Source organism: Ciconia boyciana, chromosome 1 (assembly GCF_034638445.1).
Source record: "Ciconia boyciana chromosome 1, ASM3463844v1, whole genome shotgun sequence".
Taxonomy (NCBI): Eukaryota; Metazoa; Chordata; class Aves; order Ciconiiformes; family Ciconiidae; genus Ciconia; species Ciconia boyciana.
Genome location: NC_132934.1, coordinates 145,962,635 through 145,985,470, shown reverse-complemented (window position 1 = coordinate 145,985,470; position 22,836 = coordinate 145,962,635). Strand labels below are relative to the sequence as shown.

The window sequence follows — 22,836 nt, the reverse complement described above, 5'->3', positions numbered from 1 at the left end:
TAAAAATCATCATTGTTCTAAATATTGTCCTACTTTCAAATTGAAAAGCTAAACTAATATAAAATTCCTGTGGGTCACAGACAGCAGCCATCTTGGTTTCATGGGAAGTATTGCTACACTATTCCTATTACTCCAGATTTGCTGCCTCAAGATGCATCTCTTGTTCTCATTTGTAGAAAACTGGTCAGGCACTATTTTGCCTCAAGGTAATTTTCATTATTTCAGTGAACTGATGGTCTGATGGTTCAGTTAAAAGTTAGTTTGCCTTCCTGGGAAATTATTTAAGCTGTTAAAAAGTAGAATTCCTCTCTGAGTTTCAAAGTGAAGTTTTTTGGTATTAGTTATTCCAGTGCTCCCTAGCTAGGCAATCACCATGTGATTACTTTTAAACCAAGTACACTGATTTAATGATATGCAGTTTGGAAGGAGATTTTTCCCATCTTGTCTGCACTGCGGGACTTTGTCACACAATCAGCCCCAGCTCCTCTTCTAGCAGCGGCACTATTGGCAGGTGGAGCTCTGAAGGCTGTTGAAGGACCAAGGAGGCACTGTGCAGAGTGCTTGAAAGCTTTTTCTCTCCTTTGAGTTGCTCATGCCTGCAGGACATACAGAATGAATTGTAGGTCAGATTTTTTAGAAGAGAGGGGAGTTTCTTTGTACAAATTATTTTGTGTGTATAGAGAAAGTCAGAAATGCATGTACAATGGTTACTTTCCTTTAAGCTGCAGACAAATGCTTTAAGATACATAGAGAATAATTACTTCTGGAAGGAGTAATTTAGATAATAATAATAATAATAATAATAATAATAATAATGCAGTTTGGAGTAGTGCATCGAGGAAAGTAGCCATAGCACATACATGCTGGCTCTTCTGTATGCAAAGAGACAATTCAGGAGTCTCAACAGAAGTTGACTTGGCTGAGGAGAGAAGAACTGAAGTAGTAATTTAGTTGAAAATTGTCATTTACTGTAGCTATTAAAAAAATGCATCCAGTACATGCTGTACAGAAACATACTTGCCTTTGACAGCAGTCATAACATTGGTGCTTCCAGTTGAGGCTCTGCATTTCAGCAGTGGTGATTCACTAAGCATTGTCATCAGCATTCATCGTCTCTAAGATGTGTCCTCTCTAAGCATGCTTAGAGTATTGTAAGAGAACCAGCAAATTCTCCTCTTACTTCCACTTCGCACCACTGATTCAACTGAATGAAATTGTTCTCCCAGTCTCTTGGTATATTATCTGTCAGCGTGTTCCCATAAGTTAGAGTATAGCACAGAAGGTACAGTATATAAGTCAGTATGCACAGCTGCTGCCTGTATGACAAGGTCTGCCTCCTTCATTGTGAGAATTTTTGTATGGATTTCAGAAGAGAAAACAGGTTAGTGGATAAATGAATGCAGACAATCATTATCCTAGGATTTCATTTTCATTGGATGCTTGTTAGACATCTATGGGTCTTTTTTGGATACTTGGGAATTTGCAGCTCCATGTAAAATTTGACTGAGTCACAGTTCCTTTATTTAGCTTGCTGGAAGGATGTTCTGCAGAGAAGGGGTATCTTGACAGGGTTTTAATTGGGATAAAGAGAAGTTGAATAGTTCTGTTGTAATAAGGAGCAGGGCAGGGAAGGAAGGAAGGAAGCAAGCAAGCAAGCCAGCCAGCCAGCAGAGGAGCAAGCAGAGAAGGAGTTGTGCATGTCCTCAAGTATGAGGTCATCAAGTTTAACTATGAAACAAAGGAGGAAAATAATGAAAATACTCATTAAAAGGTTAAGAAGGTTATTATATTTAGGTAAAATAACCCTAGAAGCCTCACAGAAGTAGGCTGATTTAGCTTTCACCATGGAATCAAGAGGTATGATTGACTCCTTGGATCATCTGCAAGTGTCTACAATGTCTTTGTACACATCTGAGCCAATCACTCTACTTTTTTAATCACTGAAGAGAAATGGAAATGTTTTGGGCACATTTACCTCCTTCTAAAGTCAACCTCTAAAACAGATTAGACAAACCATATATTAAAAGTACCAATTCCTCTTCATTAAGTACAGAAAGGAGGCCACACTGTGGCCTTCTACAGGAGGTCATCTGCAGAATCTACCTTCTAGATATCTAAAATCAGGTGAAATGAATACTGCCTGAAAGATACTGAATCTGTTTGTGACTAAATGGGATTATGGACTCTCTACATCATTTAATCTCTGCCTCAGTTCCTGTCTGCAAAACAGTTGAAATGCTCCATAATTTTCTCTCACTCTCAGTTTATCAGGTTTATTTCAGTAGAAGACCTTGGAAGCAGGGACTCTGCCTTACTAGCCAGTATCTTTCTATCCAGTGTCTAGCCCCACTCCCATTTGCTGTGCTGGGTATCACGGTGATATTACTCAGAGGAGCAATGACCTGTATGTGTACTTGAATTGTGTGTTTCATATATCACCGTACACAATGAGAAGTCTGCAGATTGCTTTGCTTTATACCATTCTCAAGCATCTTATCCATAGATGTGCAGTTCTAGATATAATAACTGAGTAAGGGAAATGTAAAGGCTTGGCACATTTCCTACAGAGTCTTTGATTTCCTTTTTTTGCTCATCCTTCTGCCTTGACAGATAATGTGTGAAACATTATCAAAACCTTTTTTCCATGGTTGTTGGGTTGGTTCCTGTCAGTAGAAGCACTGGTTTACAAGGCCTCTGACTCCTCACTCCCATTTCTGTGAAATCACCTCAGTTGCTGTGGACTAAATCTATCTTTAGTGAGGCAATCCAGATTAGGGAGCTAATGTAGTCTGAAAATAAACCAGCAGAACCAATGGTTACTAATCCACATCAGTTCCCTGGTGCCATTCCCTGCACTGAGAAAAGTTCTGGAGATTAGTGGAATGAAAATAACCCTTAGGCTGTGAATAGCCCACAAGGTTCACTATGTCAAGATGTACTGCAATGCCTCCTACTTGTAACAGGAGCGAGCTCTTTCATTAAAGCTCTGTCCCATTATGCCAAATGCACAAGGCTTCTGAAATGACTGCCCAGCTTCTTGTGGTCACACGCTTTTTACTGCTACAGTACTCATGAAAATGTACATGTTCATCTAACAGAGGCATGATGAAAGTACCCACAGGCTTATCAACCTCTTCCAAATATATCTATCTCAAAACAATGTACTTAGCACATAGAAACTTTTCCTTTTGACTCATTGTTCTATGTTTCTCTCCCCAAATCCCACCCTCAGATTTTTATTTACCTTTGACTTTGTAGCTTATGGTAGTTCACTCATTTTACAGTGGCCTTCACAGATTCTTTGGATGGAAGTTATTTTCACTGACTTAATTTCTTTTCTATGTAATATTTAGCTATAGTCAAAATATCCACTATATTAAATGCTTTTGTTCGTATGCTCTCTGTTACTAGAAGATTAAGCTCTAATTTCTCTCAACTCCTAATGAACCCATTGTGCCTCTACTTGGGTGAGTTGTATGTACATTCTTTTGGGGGTTAATGCCTCTGTGCTACCAATTTCTTCAGTCTTCTGATGGTTTGCTGTAACAGGACAGACTTACTCACCTATTGCAAATGATGCCTTCTGCAAATATTGTATTTTAGAAAGTCAAGGTTTGTAACAAGAAGCAATATAATTTATTAGGTCAAGTCAGAGGTAGTCAGACAAAACCCCATAAAAGTTCTCACGCATATAAACTCTTCTTCACATCTGAAATGGAAGCAACATACTTCAAGCGAAGTACAGAAATTGGCCTCGGTTCAGTTTCATTATTGTTAATCACTGTGACTGTCTGAGAGAAAGGATAGTTAACATCTATGAAGCTGAGGGAGCTGTTAGTAAGGAGAGAGGTGATAAGGTCAGTAGCCTCTACTGGGTGGAGAGAAAGGGACAGATTATTATCCCCTGTGGAGTCACAACGGTTAGCAGAAGAGATACTGTGAAGAAAATTATATAATGTGAGATAAACTAGCTTTCTTACTGAGCTCTTGATTTTATGAATCAGAGCAGAATAATAAACTTTATATCCAGGCTCACCTGCTGAAGGTTTACAGATACTACAAATTACCACAACTGCTTTGAAATGGAGGAATGCTGACAAAAAGAGACTCCTGATTTTTAATGAGGAGTCCTTTAAAAGTATACAGTCTGACCTCTCTTGCCAGCATTGAGGCTCTAGCGTCTATAAATGACTTCTGATCTAAAGGCATACTCATGTGCATGCTACACTTGCCTTAAAGACCCCTACTGCCTGATTCATATCTCAAAAGAAGATAACAGAAGTCACTCAAACCTGAAATTAGGTCAGGGAAGACACAGCTTGCAGAAGGAGGGATTTTGTGTGGCTTGGTTACAGAATCTGGTGAATGATAGTAGCTTCATGTTTGTGGTCATGGAGCCATCCAGAAATATCAAGTCTGGAAAGCCAAGATGCCTTTCAAAAATTTACTCATCCAGAATGGTTACTGAGAGCCTCTGCCTTTGCAAATAGGTGAACATTTCCACAGAGATCTAAACCTAAAGGAAATTAGAATTGAAAGGTTTATTTGAATTCTATTTCATGTGAGCATTGCTGCACAGATGCTCTCGAAAAACTAAGAAATATTTCATATGCAGTGTTTTTATGAAGCTTAAAAAATAAGCAGCTCAATGAACAACTGTCTGTATCTCACCACAATGTCAATTTATTTTCTGTGCTATTATTGCAGGTGATTATGTAGTCATGACTATATACTTCGACTTAAGTAGAAGAATGGGATACTTTACTATTCAAACATACATTCCCTGTATATTAACAGTTGTTCTTTCCTGGGTATCCTTTTGGATTAAAAAAGATGCCACACCAGCAAGAACAGCATTAGGTAAGTTGTTATTAATTCCCTTTTCTGCTCTCTTTGTGTAGTTTCTACACTATCATTTGAAAATGTCAGCTTCCTTTCAAAGAGACCACTAGCTATATGCTTTGGATTATTGCTACCAGATCTTGCAGACCCAGATCTACTTATCACTGAAGCCTCTGGTTTTCTGCCTTTAACAGCGTAATTAAAAGTAAACTATCCTGACCCTTTGGAATGACACTGCCACCTATTTTGCATAATATTCTAGAATTAATGTCTGTCTCCTTGTTCTCAGTATGATATTTTAGTGACATTTTTGAAGAATAAATTAATTGCACTGCTGGCTTCCTTCCCTTCTGAACCTCTCCCCCACAGGGCATTATGTCTTACATATACAGAAAACTGTGGGATATAATAATATTAACTCATGCAAAGTGTTTTAGCTTGCATGCTTAAAGTTAAGCTCCACACCCGGTGTATAGGTATTTTTCACAGATTGTGGAGATCTATGCTGATATAGGTTTTCCAGCAGCTCATTTATGTCAGGACCAGCGTGTGCATTTTGGCATTGTGCTTTAGGATACACTTAGAAATGCTGACCATTTATTCTTATGTCTATAGGAAAACCTGCAGGTTTTGCTAGCATCATACTAGCCAATTATAGGTGTATATCAGAATGGAAGGAAAAACAACATTTTAGTCCAGATTGTGGTTGACAGGGCTGCCAATACTAACTGATTCAGAAATCTACCAGTCTAGTAAAAAAGGGGAGGCTGTGTCAAGGTTTACATGCCTGTTTTCAAGCACGGAGATTACCATTCCCAGCTATTCATTGCTTCCTCCTGCTGGAGTTTGTTACCATCTCCAGTTGACCAGCTGGACTCTCTAAATCATTTCAATTTGAAAGAACAAATTATTAAAAACTGACCTTCCTGACTTTTTGGACTGAAATCAGAGAGGAAGCATTCATAGGAGCAACTGAGTCCCCAGGTTTGAGAGGGTGATACTGCTGCAAGGAAAGACTGGAGGACAAGGGCTGTGAACAGGCTGCACCTCCTTGGAGGACATGTGAAGGCAGCCTGCAGCAGGCACAGTGTTCTTGAGTGCTGCTGTGTGCTGACAAGCCTTCATTCAACCACAGTATAGGAGAGGCCATCTGTCCAAACCACCTCTGTCTCCCACTCCCCTAAAGAGCTGATCAAGGGTACTCAGTACTCCTCATCCTTTTTCATCCAAGTAACTAAGTGTTTACCAGATATGGTGGTTACTTATATGTGAATCCATTTCTACTAGCTCTCTTTCAAACACCATATAGAGGTGCTCTACTTGATCTCAGGAGGAAGACACCTTGTTGGACAACGCAGCCTTTATACAGTTGTTCAAAATGACTTGTCCTGTTTCGGTCTGTCTCTCTCCTGCACTACTAAATCTGAGCAACCACTGATTTTGAGGGTGCTCTGGTTTCTAGCATAAAGGTCCTGAAGGGGAAAATAAAAATGAAGTGCTAAAGAGACTGAAGCCCATTCACTCTGAATGAGATTTTAGCTGCTAAGTCTCTTGAACTTGTCCAGAAGTCTGATCCCACTTTCTAAATCCTTCACTCATACAAAAAACTTACAGTCATCTATTCAGCCTGCACAAGGCCTGGGTTACAAACATTTTTCCTCCCAAAACTTCTAATGTTTCAATAGCTTTGTAACTTTCAGCTGAATGATAGAAGAAATACATTACCAAAAAATATCCTCTAAGTGTAACTTCCTCACTAGCCACAGCTTTATTTAAGCAATGAAGCTATATGCCAGTCATTCCTGCTATCAATCCTTAGGCATCTTACTAGGGGGGATTGTACCAGCTTTAATTCTTAGTGAGTGGTGAGGGGCATCCTTTCAAACCAAGAGCAGCTCAGTGACATGGAGCTATGCAACAGGATCAGTAGAAAGAAAAGTCCCAGAGAACCTGTAATAAGACAACTGCAAGCAGCCAACACTGGTTCACACTTTACAGATAATTCTGTATTAAAACGTATTTTGCGTGAGGTCAGCACAAAACCATAACCTGCTGGATTTGCTCAAGGATCTTGTAAAATTAACAAACGTAGCACTTCTGACGTAGCTACGTAGCATAAGTCATGTGGCATCATGTGGGTCCAGTTTTCTGAGGTTATGTTCCGGAAAAGGAATATTCAGTCCTCACTCCCTTCATGTGAGTCCCAAAGTGCCTTTACACTGCAGCTCCAGCAACATGACGTACACTGAGACTTACAGTTGTTCTGTGACCCCTTCCACCTCCAGGACAGCATGGAGATGACACAAAGGTGAGGACGAGCAGCTGTATGACTACCTGTTCCTGGCTGTGTAGACTTTCCTCTGGTGGCCAGAAAATTGAGAAATAGGACTTTAGCATACTTCTCTGCTGAACTACTTTCTTCTTAAATTGGGTGACTCAGTGGAGATAAGAAAGGATTGACCATACTTCACAATGCTTAAGAGAAAAGGGAGAAAAGTCATCTAACAGTTTGCATTACTAATTTTCCAGAAGCAGTGTTCATACCCTGTCCCTGAGGGCGGTTCCCCACACCACACAGCTCCATTTTCCAGTTAATTAGGCACAGAAGTAGGTTAGATCACTAGTCATAACAGTGTGACTCTCCCTACCTCACTCCCTCAGCCAGCAGGAACTTCAGAGAAAAAATGTATTAATATACTGAGATCATGAATTTGAAGTAAAAACACAAAAATGAGATGTTCCAAGGCTATATTCAATGGCTACCATGACTAAGTCCTAAAACTCTGACGAAGAATTAAATTACTGGGCTAAAATATAACTTTTTTATAAATAAAATGGCAAGAAAATAATATATACATGGGTCACCTCTTTTTGTGCACAGAGTCCTGTTGCTCCCAAATTGGCAATGGCCTGTTGATTCTTGGGACGCAGTAAGCAGATGTTCCCAGTTTACTGTAGGTCTGCTTGTATAACGCAACTTATAAATCTGTCTGAGCAACAGCACACATCCACATTTGGATAGAGGCACATGGTGAAATTGTGAGCAATACAGCCAAAGGCAAACTGATGAAATTGTCCTACTAATTAGTTGCAATGAATTGTAGACTCAGTGCACCAAACCTGCTCTGGGTATAGCTACATTAATGTAAAGGTCTAGCACCAGGGAAATATTTCACTCACTGAAATTAATGAGTAATTTCCTAAGCTATTGGCAACTACTCATAGTTACACGAAGGACAGGTTTTACCCCTTTCTGAATAATGCAAAGTAATAAGCTATTTCTGTGCTGGAAAAACAAAATGCAATCGGGGTATTTGGCTGTGAGGAAAAAAATGGGACCATAAGTATCCTTTCAGCAGCACTGTCCAGAGGCATAAAAGTGCACTTTAAAAACTTGGCATCATAGTCCCTTTTTCACATGCACTTTGAGAGGCTGAGGCCCAGACTGGCAACATGGTTCACTCCAGGCCACCTGAATAGTCAATGGGAAACTGGAAGTAGAATTTGAGTGTTGGATGAGAACTGTATTTTGTGATCCCAGGTTATTCTCCCATTCAGAGAGAAAAAAAAAATGGCCCTCTGCTGTTTCTGCTTGTCTCTAGTAATCAAAATGACCTTCCCCCAATGTTCACAGTCAAGAGCAGCCAGCAAGTGTCTGAAGAAAAGTTATGATCTGGAAAAGAATAGGTTGTTTTCCTTGAAGATGAAGGGAATTAAGTTAAACTGACGCTTTCATCCCAGTTTCCCCCTGCTTTTTCAAAATGGGTGTAATATGTAATAGGACTAGGCAGTTAGTACAGAGCAACTTCAAATGCAGTTTAAAAAAATACAGTGGGTATCAAGGCCAGCAATGTGTTGATGTAAAAGAAGATACAGATGATGTTTAATAAAAAATGAACATTGCTGTCCTTGTCATTCCATCTTAAGCTCATTCACTTGAAAAACAAGCAAATGATCAAAACAGGTGCCAGACCAAAAGGTAGAGAAATTAAATTTATAAACAAGTAATAGCATAGTTAAAAGCAGTACACCTTTCCCCCAGTGTCCCATCAACATACCCTTAGGAAAATAAGAAAAAATGAGCCTCGCTAAGCAAAGAGTTTCTAACACTGAAGTTCCTGCTACCTCACTTTGCATGCTGTTGTCCAGTAAGGAGCTTTCAAACAGTAATACTTTTAAATAACTGTTTAGACCAATGATCTAAAGGTTAAAGTGTTCTCATGTATTATGTATCCCTGCATCATTTGATCTCCCAGACAGTCCTTTTTGATTTATCAAACAGCATCTTTGGTATGGAATTTGCTCAGAGAATATAAATGTCACAAAACGGTATTTATACACAAACTTGTAAGCTCCCGCTTACACCTGTCTACCTGAAAATTTTGAAGCCAGGTTAATTCAAAGCTGTCCTTGGTTGATATTAAAATTCTGTTGAAACAGACAGTTCAAGAGCACTGTGAATTTCAATAACAGATGCAAAGCTCACTTTACCATACGAGCCTCCCCAAAGTGAGAGACTTAACAATTTCATCTGGCAAGGTTTACTGTATTTGAAACCACTCAACAAACTGAATTTTCTTAGCATGAGAGATAAAATGAGCTAAGGGTATGGAATCTAGATATTCTCTTTGGAAATAATGGGTGCTGCATTTTATTCATATATGCATATCTGTATATTCCGACTTGTAAATGTGTAGGAATACAAGACTGTATCATCTGGTACACTGTCTTTTTCTTTGCTCTCTGTATGTGTCCCCATAAGACTCATTTTAATCGTCTAAAACTTGTGCCTACATGTCAAATGTAAAATTGGTACACTGGGTAGAATTTTTATTATTTCAAAAACTCCTTGCTTGTTTATGGTGTGAGCTGGGATCCAAGTTCAAGCTTCAGCTTAAATGAAGAATGATGTTTTTCTATTGGATTTCATATCATAAAAATATTTTGCATAAATAATAGAAGTAAAAATATGTTTGGTTTACCTTTGGATGTTTCCATCTATGTGCTCAGCAATCTTGTCTTATGCCCTTGCCATAATTTGAAATGGGAAGTATAATCCAGAAACTATGATGGCTTGTGATAATGCTAAACTTTCCTTTCCCCAGGGTTTTATATTCTGGTAGCAAAATGTGATTTGTTGTCAAAGAGACTGAGGATAGACACTATTAATATCTTAAAACCAAAATAAATCTTACACCATTGCTGTGCCTACAAATTTAGTAGAACCTACTTTGTTTGTCAGATAAAATTAGTCCAGAGCTACCCAAAACTCCAGATTCTGTATCAGTGAGGCATTTACAACATGATTTACTAGGCTGGTTTTGCTTAGTTCTCACCTAGGTTTTCACAGTCTCAAGCATGATTCGGGTAGACGTTTCACATTCAGGCTTAAGGCACGGATATAGGACTCAGGCACAGTTGGGGACTTCTATACTTAAGTACAGAGGCTAATGGTAATTTTTATTTCACTTCTCTGCCTTCCTGTCCATAGTCACTTTGGCAGCTGGTCATCATTACATATACCTGCACAATACTTCTTGGCACAAATAGTACAAAGTTATACACCCATTTCAGTAAAAATAGAGGAAAAATAATACATTGTCAATACAGCATTCAGTAGAAAAATTTCAGACCTTTGCAAAAAATGTTTTTGAGCATTGCAAGCTTTTTTCTCTTTTCATTTCTTCTTTTGCCTTTTAATAAAAAAATTGTCCTAAAGTAATCTGAGATCCTATCACAGGATGAGTGGGAAATGAAAACTTGCCCTTGAGTCCAGGTAAAAAGGATGTATATTGTGCTGGAAGAAGACCACAGGTTTTAAGGAATTTTTTAAAGGTAGTAAAATACCTGAGAGCAGGTGCATGTACATATGGCTCTGAAAAGGACAGATTTGTGTTAGAAATCTAAATGTGCATTCTAAAGTGTTAAAGAACTTCATTTCATATTGTAGAGTATGTCATGGTCTGGACGCAGTTCTTCTGAAGTTAGTGACTCCCAAGGCCTGAGTCACAGTCGCACAGAAATACTAATTAACCCATAGTGAGTAAGGGCCAAATCAAGGCTAGAAAGTTAACACCTTTTGCAGTTGGACATCTTTGAAGTTGACTACTGTGATGAATGGCTAAGCATGGGGTTTGTCTCTGGAGCTTTTTCAAAGCATCAGCTAGCTACAGAACTGTTGTTGAAGGGTCTGGAGAGGTTACTGGATCATGCCAGCCACATGTGCTTATATTGGGATGTGTCACAGTTGACAGGAAACAGAAATATTTTCCCAATAGCTTTTAGATGTCCAAGGTACATACAATGTCCACATTTCCCACTTCCTATCAGCATTGCTTTCATCTTGATTATTGGGTTGTGTTTTTTCAGCAACTTTTTTTTTCTGTTTTTTTGTTGTTGTTGTTTTGTTTCTGAGTAGTGGATATTTAAGGAATACAATTAGTTATTCATTGTAGAAGAAGGTCGAGGCCCAGGCAATAATCTGCCATCTGGCTCTTCCAGGGACTTTCTGACAGTTTGAATGGGGAAGGTTATTCTTGTGAATCGCTGTAGTTTCAAACACCGTGTACCATTGCAAAATATCACTTTAACTATAAAAAGAAAGATTACCTTATGGTTATGGTTTTTTTAGAGCAGGTTCTCTCTTGAGGCTTATTTGAGTGAGAGCTTTATTTTTCTTCCCAAGCCATTGAGGAGTTTTATTTTTCTTTTCAGAAAGCTTGCAGTTCATAACAAATGATTAAAAGCATCAGTCCAAAGTGGGAATGAAAAGACTTCTGTTCCTCAGGAATGAAGAGAAATTATATGACTTACCAGCAGCCAAATAACTGACACCCCATAGATTTCATTCTAGGACTGGTTTTATTGTTTCAGGATATTTCACACTAAGTAATTCCCATTATATTCATTATTACTAAATCAATCTAAGATATAATCCTTTGTATGAATTAAAAAGGCTATTTCTATTAAGGTTACATCTGAAGTTTGTATGAGAGTCTGTTTTCCCTTACTCAGAAGGAAAATAGCAGTGGAGGACTCCCAAGAAAGCAGCGGTGTGAAAACATATTTTCAAAATTCATAGTCAGAACTTTACAGCAAAATTTCTTTTCTTTTCTTCCCTCCCCCTTTTTTTTCTTTTTTGAGCACAAGATTTTTCATGAGAGCAGTACTGCTGTGAAAAAGACCATGTTACCTTCATTGTTTTCTAGGTTTCTTTTTTATTATTATTTTATTTGGTTTAGTATCTCTTCTGCTTTATTCTTTTCTTCAAAAACTTCTTCATTCTCTCCTTTTCCCTCACTCCCATCTCCAACCTAACTGGGACCAGAAAAAGGAAGAGATGAGGAAAAGCACATTGAGAGGCATGGGAATGACACTGTTGCAAAGTTGAATACAAAGAGCTGAGGAAATCCTTGTTTACAAAATACCACTGGCTCTACTGCTGTTATTTTTCATTATTATTTATACTACCAAATGAAATCAATGAATTATTTGGGTACACTTTGGATTTCTGTTTTGTATGTTTGTTTCCAAAGATTCTTCTGCAACATGGAGAAATGATGTTGCCTACAATTAAATCAAGTTTCTCTCTGCAGGCATCACCACAGTATTGACCATGACAACTTTGAGCACCATTGCGAGAAAGTCACTACCCCGTGTCTCCTATGTCACTGCCATGGATTTGTTTGTGACTGTATGCTTTCTATTTGTCTTTGCTGCTCTGATGGAGTATGCAACCCTCAACTACTACTCAAGTTGCAGAAAACCAAACTGTACTAAGAAGAAAAAGTCGGTAAGATGGGAGCATTTAATTTCTTTTCTAGCATGTGTCTAGCTCAGAGAGCAGAGAATCATCCAGTGACAGCCTGTAGTCCCATGATACTCCACTCCCCCGAGCTCTTCCCAGTTTGTGGTGTGATCTGCCCTGAAAGCTGACGGAGAATAGTTACCCACAGTAACAGCAGAAGCAGTTAGGTGCTTGTTGAGTGAGGTCTGTTCCTAAGAGAAGCAGCCTGCTGACCATGAAGCAGCAACCCTGCCTACGTGTCTTTCGTCCTCCAGTTACTATGCTGGTAGTCATAAAGGACTCCCACTGAAACAGATTGCATAGCTTGTTATACAAATATATGCACATAAGTGTATATTCAAATGCATCTGCTATTTCATGGCTTAACAGGTCTAGAAATATTTTTGAACTTTACAAACAGGATTTCAATGTCTCCACTGGGAACCAGCACTTGTTTTTAGCCCTATGCACAAAGGGGCTTTTTCCTAAGTACAAAAACAGAGGAGGTCACTTACAAAGGTTTTATACATGGCTGCATTTTTGGCCAAAAAGACACTTCCAGAAGTAACACCCAGACACACACAAAAGCCATTTATTTAGAATAAATTAAAACAGTCATGCAGGAAGAATTGCCTGGTGTACTTCAGAATTGACAACAAGAATGAGAGGAGGCAGTATAACGGAGAAAAAAACCTCTGTGTGAACATAGGGAAGGGGAAGTGGGTTGTTCACTCAAGATCAGTGGAAAATCTTAAGTGTTTGAGTTTGGTAGTTGGAGATGTTGGATGCCATTTTGTGTAATGGAGGAAATAAGGACATTTGAAATCAGAAATACAAAGCCAAATAGGAAAAATGTGAAGGAGGAAATTGAAGAGAGAGAAGGCTAAATTCAAGGAATAATAGGTCACAAGGTAAAAAGGGATTGAATGAAGAGCTATAGAAAATGATTGAACGAAGAAATAATGAAGGAAAAGCTGAAACGAGTGGAAACAGAGAAAGCCTAGAAAGCCATAGACTTAGTCAATGAAAACTCCATTAAACCTCTAATAGCTTCTTGTAAAAATGCATTGCACACAAAAGGCAAAAGCGTTACCAAAAGAAATGTGTAAGACAATCAAAATGAACTTGCTAATGATCAAACTAAAATTGCCATCCTACAGAAAGACTGAATGAAAAAGTCATGAGTATCTTTGTGAGTAGAATCTATTTCCAGACGTGTATGAATTTGAGGGAAAGCATGCAACATTGATGAGATTTAAACTAACACAAGAACAAATGCTCACTTAGCTATTGTTTGCTAAATAAATAAATGTAATGGGTTGAATAAAGATTTAAAGTGGATGGAAACTAGGTGTGAATTCTGCTGAGGTTTCATGCAGTTTTAAAGTGTACAGAATACTCAGCATGAAGTGTTTTACGGACAAATGCATTTAAACATTTGGTTTAAGAAATGCTATTGAACATTAGATGCATATGAAGCAATAAGTATGTTTTCTTCTGAATAATTCCTTTGTTATCTTTATTTAAGCTACCTGATGTCAGCTTTGGTCATGTGATGGTAAGTAAACTATTTCATTTTTGTTAAAAGGTCAGTTTGTTTTTGGCTGTGGCAGAGGAACATAGCTGCCTCTTTCTATAAAGACTTATCAAATGATTTGGGAGGGAGAAGGGTCAAGTGTAGAAGATTGTGTGTTATTTTTACCTCAGAAATTTTGTGTGTCTGCTTTATATAATACTGCAATTTCTCATTACATTTTATAAAAAAGTAATAAGCACAAGTTATGTCATAAACTTATATGGAGTTTTAACTGAGTTTCATAGCAAATAATTCATTTATGTGTATCTGTAAAACCTTTAGCAAGCTTTCAGGTGGATTTTCAGATAATCTAGGCACACAAGTTTAACACAGCTAGTTGTACTATATCTACAAATGGAATAAATTATATTCCCCAAACCTCTAGATAACTATTTATATATGTACAGAGGTAATAAAGTTGAAACTGAGCACAAAATTGTATCTCTAAGTTGTATTACATCTGAAACTGAAATACATGCTATAATATATATAAATATAAAGCATGCAGAGGGCCAGTTAATCAGCTGGTTGGATGGCCTGCTTCCCAGCTATCAGATCCAAATAAGAACAGGGACAGAACTAAACCATTGCTTTTGCTTTTCTTGGTTTGGATATGCTGAAATTTATCATTTACAATTCCTAGCTCCATGTTACTAGCTTACCTTTTACAAATAATGTTATAGACTTTTTTTTCACATGACTTTTCTAACGTATTTAAAGAGCTCATATAGCATTGAAAGTCTGCTCATTGACAATGAATGTTTACAGTAAGCATTGCATTTATACACTTGCTACTGCTGTCACTCATTGGACAGACTTTTCTGAAAGATGAAGTTAAGAAGGCACATTGAATGGGTAGCGGCACTTTCCTTTTTCCAATTAAAAAAAAAGGAAAAAGATACACAGTTAAAATGACAATAGTGTTTAACACTCTTAGTCTTTGTCTAGATCTAGTCAGTCTGATCTTTTTGGAAAGTATCTGCAGCCTTTTCAAGTTTTTTACTCACTCTTTTCTTTTTTCACTATAAGACAGATATTGAGCAGGGCCTTGTTCTATACATCAACAACTTCCATGTTCAAGTTGTAGCATAAACTGAATAAAATAAGCAGTGTCTCTGACTCTTAGGATATCATCTTGTCTTTTCCAGTCTTGTAGTGATGCCACCTAAAAGATGAAATTTATTAATCTTAGTAAATCCATGTTCAGGTAATCCCACCCTTGTTTTTCCTCCTAGAGGACACACTTATACCTTGTCTGAAATAATTTTGTTAAGTGTGTTTAATACTGCATCTGAACTGCCTTGTCCAAGGCACCTGAGAAGTGCCTTGCCTTGCCAGACCTCCCACTTGGTAGTGGGCTGGCGCCCACTGTGTGCGCACCCCTCTCCTCCCAACCCCAGCACAGCAGGATGCACAGGACACAGTGGGTACCATCCACCTTCACCTGGTATCTCGTCACTTCAGGACCCCTCCTAGCTGACAGAGATTAAAGCAACCAGATTAATATCTCTGTATTATCACGGCATTTATTTTATCTTCTGTCCTGAGCAGATAGTTGATACAACAAAAAACCACTCAGGCTATTGATAGATGAGAAAGTTTCATTTGCAGAAGCAGGGCACTTATTTCTTTTCACTTCCTAAGATCATCTGAAGAGATCTAAATTAGCCTTTTTTCTTTTTAACATAAATACTGTAGCCAGGCATAGAAAATTTCAGTCCCTGAGTAGGACTGAAAGAAGGACTATTATAAATTATATAATATATATTATAATAGGACTATATATTATAATAGGAATATTTTTCATGAAGGCCTGCAAGAAATGAACAATATGTGACACAGTGGTATAGCAGAATTCCATGTACACTTCAGTCATAGCTGTTTTTCTCTCCAAAGTGCTACAGTCAAAAAATGATTGCTTGTACAATAATCCTTGTCCATGTGGCAGCACATTGTAAAGCTCTGATACCAGCCACCTGAAACTTTACAAATGAGAGAGAAGACCATGCAGGCATAATTTGTGTCATCTAATCTCAGAGATAAAGTCATTCACAACAAACAGATTTGCAATAATCTACTTCTAAACTGCAATCTGTTTACAGTCCACAGCATGATACACCTGAGAGATTTTAGCCATCTACTTATGATGAGATGAATTGTGTCCTGGAAGTAATTGGCTGGATACCATAGGGCAGTTGTTCGGATGTAGTTATCTATGTTGGAGATGCCAACATCTAGGCAGAGGGATGCCTCATCAAGATCTTAGCTCAGGGACCACCAATTTAATGAGACAGGTAATATTATCATGTGCCAAATCAAAGGATTTGTAGAAAGAAAACAAAGTCAATAGAAAAAGGAAAATTTCCCCTAAGGCACATCAATCATATCACTGATCTGTTTCACATACAGAGTGAAAGTTTTCAGATACGCCCCAACACCTTCAACAGGAAATGTTGCATATTTTGTATAGCAAGTGTGGAAGCAGGGACCCAGAGCACCCTCCAGAATGCAAGCAGGCATGATGCAGAGGCATGACTAGCTTGGTAGTACATACCTGGCATCCTCCTGCAGGCAAAGGCAATGCTCAGCACAATCACAGGGAGGGGAAGGGCCCCCAAGGTGGAGAAATCCGTGCTGACAGGGCGAGAGCCAGCTTTGTCAGGGCGGTGCAGACAGGCAGCGAAGATGATGGGACCTTTCCTAGTGATGCCAGTGGAGGAGGTGACAACTGTGAGGATGGAACAGGTGGCTTGATGAGAGAGGAGACTATCATGAGAAAGCACCTTTCATGAAAAGGAAATGGTGTGACAGAAAAGCTGACAAAGTGTAAATAGGGAATACATTGAAGAAGGAGAGGTCTGTAGGTGCTAGTGGTACCGTGAGGATGCGTGATATCAAAGTGCCCTATTTCTGAGCGTGGTTAGGGTGATAAGCACTAAGGGGACATGCTGAGGGATGGCATTTTGAAATCCTGTACTGAAATCATCACTATCTGTTGCTGACCATATCTGCTTTTATAAATGATGGTAAAGTTAAGAGGCAGTAAACGAAGCTATACTAAGTGGAGATCGTTCTGTAATTAAAATGGGAGGGGGGACATCTTCCTTATTTTTCAGAGCCCATTCTTAAATGTAGTAGCTGCAAGTGTTTAAAGCACCTTGCAAAAAATTTTCTGACAGGCAAGTGAACTCCTTAGTGTGAAAAAATGATTACTAGGCAATATATGCTTGAGTTACCCAAGTAGAAAATACACCTAGAATTATTTAACTTGCAACTCCACAATCTCTCTATGGAAATTCATCTGAAAAGGCATCTTTTGAGGGAAAGAAAGATGATCCCCAAATCTAGAATTCCTATAGTATCGACCTCTTATTCCTAGCTCCTGTGATTTTTTTCCATTATTATTAATTGTGATGTGCATCATCCATGGAAGTTTATCAAACTGTTGGTTTCTTTTTCTCTCCTCAGAATTATTCTGTACTTGATATGAGACCACCAACCACAGTCATCACATTGAACAATGCCATGTATTGGCAAGAATTTGAAGATGCATGCGTCTATGAATGTCTGGATGGGAAAGACTGCCAGAGCTTTTTCTGTTGTTATGAAGAGTGTAAATCAGGCTCATGGAGGAGAGGACGGATTCACATAGACATCTTAGAACTGGACTCTTACTCTAGGGTCTTTTTTCCTACATCCTTCCTGCTGTTTAACCTGGTGTACTGGGTTGGATACCTCTATCTTTAAATGTTGCCTGTAGTGGTGAAGACTGCTGTGTTTTCACAGTGTGGAGGGATGGTGAAAGTGCAGAAAAAGTGAAGGACATGGTCAGTTTCATCTCAAATTATAAAGGCCACATTAACCTTCACCATCACAGAGCCTGATGAAGAATTTTAATATGTAATTGCCTGAAAAAGAAAAACATGGAAGAATTCTCTCCTTACTGCTATTCATTTTAAGGAAAAGATTCTACAAAATTTAGCTGAATTTGTAGTGTAAGCAATGTTTATGAATAATTATTGTATATTAGAATCTTTATTATTCTCCCTTGGCATAGAAGCTATACACAATTCAGGCAAAAGTTAAATATGTCATTTTTATTCTTCATTCCCATACTTTCTTCAAAATGCTGCCATATCCCTGAGGCTCAGAGCAACATACACTGGCACTGGCAAATAAGCCAAAGCCAATGAAACCACTCATTTGTATTTAAACTTGCTTGAGCTAAGTCCGATAGGTTTTGGGAAATATGTTATTGGTGATCTGCTTGCTATAGAGAAACCACCAAAAGACAGTAAGAAATGTCTCTGGTGGGATCAAAACTTGGATGTTACTTTCTGCAAAGGTCTGGGATTCATGGGATTAGCCACTTACCTACACATATTGGTTTTAACTTAAGGTGAAAAGGCAGAGTTATAAGAAAGCTATTATTTTGATATAACTGAAAGACTTGCCTCCCTCTGAGGCAGCTGTAGGCATAACTTCTACAGTTTTTCAAGCTTTTAACTGTCTTTTTTATGACTGGTTAAACACAGGATGGTCATTGATTTCTAAAGTACTCTCCTTGAAGCAGGACAAGATTCCTGCTTGTCTGTGTCATTGTAGCAGATCATAGTTGATAGACCATGAGTAAAATCACTATATAATAGCACTAGAAATATGTGACTTTCTTCTGATTGCAATTTACTAAAAAGTGCTCTCATGTATTCTTATTTTTTCTCTCAAAGTTATTTTACAAAATTGAAAAACATGTGTGCCAAAGGACCTTTTTTGTTCCTTCCATAAAGTTAAATATTGCAGTCCTTACTCACGGCAGTTGTTCCCTGGGTCTGAGCTGAAGACTGAACACTTTTAACTTGAATAGTGCATTATGGGAACTCAATTGTCACACTTGGATTAAACATGGAATAGTTGCCACATGTAGAAAAAGGTTGTTTTCATTTTTTTCCTAAACTAACAACTATATTTTACCCTAAAAAGCTATTTTGTATTTTTCAAGCTTTTGACAATTAAATTCTTAAACTACCCATTTTTTCAAAAACTAGTTTTACAGTGTTAAACTAGAGTAGGTCTTTTACAGACTGTCTCAATAATTGTTATTAAGCAAACAAAACAGATGGCTTTTCACTACCCTTTGGATGACAAATGGTTACAAATTATTAAAGTTAAAACATACCTAAAAACATAATTCTATTTTTTTTCTTTTCTGGAGGACCTGATAATTTTTTTATTATCTCAAAAAATGTGTGTCTCTTCCACACAGTATTTGATAAAAAATTCGTAGATGTGATTGAAGAGCAGTTCCTTTTCTCCTCACAAGGAAAATCCTGCAAACAAGCAAAAACTAATGCAATGGTAATTCTAAAGGAAAAGAAATGCTGTCATGTTCTTTGAAACATCACTGTCTGTCATTGCTGTTTCTCTGTGCTTCCAGTGAGTTTTTAATTGAAAAAAATTGCTAACACAAAAGTTAACTGTAGTTATTCAAAATACTTTCTTCTGTTTTTCACTTGTCTAAAATATCAGAGACAGAGCTGGGTTTAGGTGCAGGAGGGGAATCACTTCTCTAAGGACTGACAAAATTCAAATTAGAAGTACAGAAAAGAAATATTTTGGGGCAGGATCAAAACCTTATTTTTAGCAAAGTTTGCCCAATCTGATGTCTTCTAAACCAGTGATAACCTTCTGATTTCAAAGTACATGTTGAAGTTTTTGCTAACTCTCAGTAGCAAATTACTCTGTAAAATCTATTACTCTGTAAACCTCTGTGTCCTGCACTTGGAAGTATGGATTTTGTTTAAGGATGAGAGTTATATTTTCAGCCGTGCAAGAAGGTGATTGAATTGAAGTTGAATACCCTGGTCTCTAATTATGAATTAGTCTACTCTAACAGCCACCTTCAGCCATATTTTGCAAGAATACTAGAAATATTTCAAGCCTAAATAAAAGAATGGAAACAGTTATCCTTTAGGGGCCTGATCCTACAACCCCTCTGCACAATCAATTGATTTTGGTGGGAGTATTGAGACAGATGAGGCACAAGAAGGTGCCTTCCACCATTAGATCTTGAACAGGTAAAGTGAGGTTTATTTAGCAATTGCATACTTGAGTGAATGTCCTGGGAGTAAGTGTGGAAGTGGAATGTTCCCATTTTAGATGATGAGCATATACTTTTCTGACACTTCTGCTCATGGCTGCCCATTCTTGCTAAAAGCACACAATCCCATCAGATCCTTCCTTGGAAGACTGATTCTGCTAAATCCATTCATTTTGCCCCTGTTTTCTGAGTGCTTTCATAAACAGAAGTTGGAAGCATATAATTCCACTTTTTTCCACAGTCCTAACCAAGAGAGAATCTGCAGACACTACTGCCTTCCACTCTTATACTGACAGCAGAGGACATATTATACGGTGTAATATATTCCACTCTGGGGATATGTGCAAAAAATTGATTTGTATGCAAGGTGAGCAGCCACAGGCTGGCAGGTTCCAGAATGCATTCCTCTGCTTATTCCTACTTGCTTGGTTTACTGTCTCTGCTTCACTGCTCTGTGCTTTGGCAGCCACTGAAAAACCATAGAGATCAGGGAAGATAAGCTTTCTAGGCTCTGCATCATTCAAAATGCAATTATTCTAGACACCTAGAAAATGTGGTCTGCATATATCTATGTGCCATATACTTCTGTAGTAGTAAGAATATCCTCACTAACCTCCAGATACTCTTTTTCTTCTTTCGCAAATTGAAAATAATTAACACTTCTGTGCACTGTCCCATGAAAAATGTAAGAACCACGTTTTAGCATTTTAGAACATTTTCTTATCAGATAATTTCATATTCATGACTTGCATTTATTCAACTACTTCTTTTTGTTATTTAGTACTTCTTTTTACCCTTCCAAGGAAGGGAAGGGAATGAAAGAAGGCAAAAACAAATGACTAGTGAAATGAACGCATTTGGATATGTATGTAAAACCACAACATCAAGTATCTTCACATTACATTCCTTCATTTTCAAAGTTACACAAAAGACTGGGAGGGTTAGTTTAGATAACCAGCTTTTCCCAGGAGGATCTAAAGTCAAACCTCTTATTCTCCCCCTTCAATTAAAAGTTGAGGGACAGTGTTTTCCTGCATTGAGAGCAGCATTTTCAAAGCAATTAAGAATGTATAAGAATACTGTTTTGCTTAACTCAGTCTTCTCAGTTCTTCTGGCCCTGATGCCTAACATACTGACAGCTCCTTTTGCAGCCATTCTTCCAAGAATAAGTGTATAAAAACTTGCAGCCAGTTTATGCTGTCTCCATATCCAGCAGTAATATGGAACTGAAGGATGCCACATGCCACACAATTTTAATGTAACTTTCTAATCAAGAAGTATGGCTGTAGATTAAAACACCTCAGGCACTTTGATAACCTTTCTTCTCTTTCAGATGCTCATTTTCTCCTTCATCAACTCTCAAATGTATATTGGTATGTTGTACATACCAATAAAAATGATAAAAATTACAGCAGGAAGAATCAAAAAAGCCAGAACTGTCTTCATAGAGACAGCGATGAGTAGTTAAGCTAAAAGAGGAGGAAGAATTTTTTTTTTATTGCTGTTCAGTTCTTATCTGTCCCACTCCTCTTATTCAATTCTTCCCACCAACTACCCACAGCTAATTCCAAATCACCCACCTGGCAGTTTGCACATTCATCAGCTGGAACAGCAGTGACACATGAGCCTTTAGCTGATAGGAAATGATATTTCTGGAACTGGAGGCATCCTGCCAAATAACTTGGATAGATAGCTATCTCAAACGTGTCTAATGTGTCTCAGAGTCTAGCACCTCAGGTTGCTGTATGAATTTATCACAACTCACCTTACTTGGTCATTTCATGAAGGGAAGGATGTTTACCTCCTTTTTACACCAAATTTCACCGTATATCTAGAAAAATGACTCTGCCCTGCCCATGCTCCAAGCGACCAGGTGCAAGACAGCTCTGGAAAGACCATAGTTGCTGTACTGATGACTTTGTGGGAAGGGAGACTCAATATTTTAAGACAGATTTCATTAGCCTCACAATCTGGAGGGTTGGTGTTACCTTCCAAGCTGTAAAACAAAGCTTCCACTGCAACGTGTAAAGGCTGTCCATAACAGACTGTATTTTTCCCATTGGCTGCTCTTTCTGGGTTTCCATGAAACACTAAGAAAAGGCAAGCCGTATCCCATAATATTAGCTGCCTACACAATTAGATTATTTTTTTCAAGGTATATTCTTCTTCTTGCTTACAGTGAACTCTGTGCCTCTTACATTAGTGCCTTTAGCATTTCTTGATATTAAAGGATATATACTGTTCCTGGCCTGAGAGTTAGAAAGAGGGACAATGACCTTGCTGGAATTCTTCCTGAGCACCACAGTATGTGACTAATATTCTAGATGTCTTCAGCCTACATACTGAGCATTTGTCTGATTTTTCTTTATTTTTAAAGCAGTCTGTAGGTTTCTTAAATCCTAAGTAGCAGGAAAACTTCAGTGGGATTTCAGCAGTTTAGCAGAATCCTTCCTTCTTCACTCAGCGACTTCATTCCTCCAAGAGATGTAGAGCATAAACTCAAGGCTGATGTTTACCTCATCCAGGTCACTTCCC

At 38.1% G+C, this 22,836-nt stretch overlaps 1 protein-coding gene across 1 annotated transcript in view; it reads left to right on the top strand.

Annotated features, from left to right (window-relative positions):
• The window catches only part of GABRG3 (gamma-aminobutyric acid type A receptor subunit gamma3), a 327,143-nt gene extending 309,192 nt beyond the window's left edge, over positions 1 to 17,951 (top strand). Inside the window, exons 7-10 of the mRNA XM_072853241.1 lie at positions 4,708 to 4,860; positions 12,438 to 12,634; positions 14,157 to 14,186; positions 17,673 to 17,951. Coding sequence (XP_072709342.1) covers positions 4,708 to 4,860; positions 12,438 to 12,634; positions 14,157 to 14,186; positions 17,673 to 17,951 — 659 coding nt within the window. The remainder of the gene's footprint in view (positions 1 to 4,707; positions 4,861 to 12,437; positions 12,635 to 14,156; positions 14,187 to 17,672) is intronic.
• The last annotated feature ends 4,885 nt before the right edge of the window (positions 17,952 to 22,836 follow it).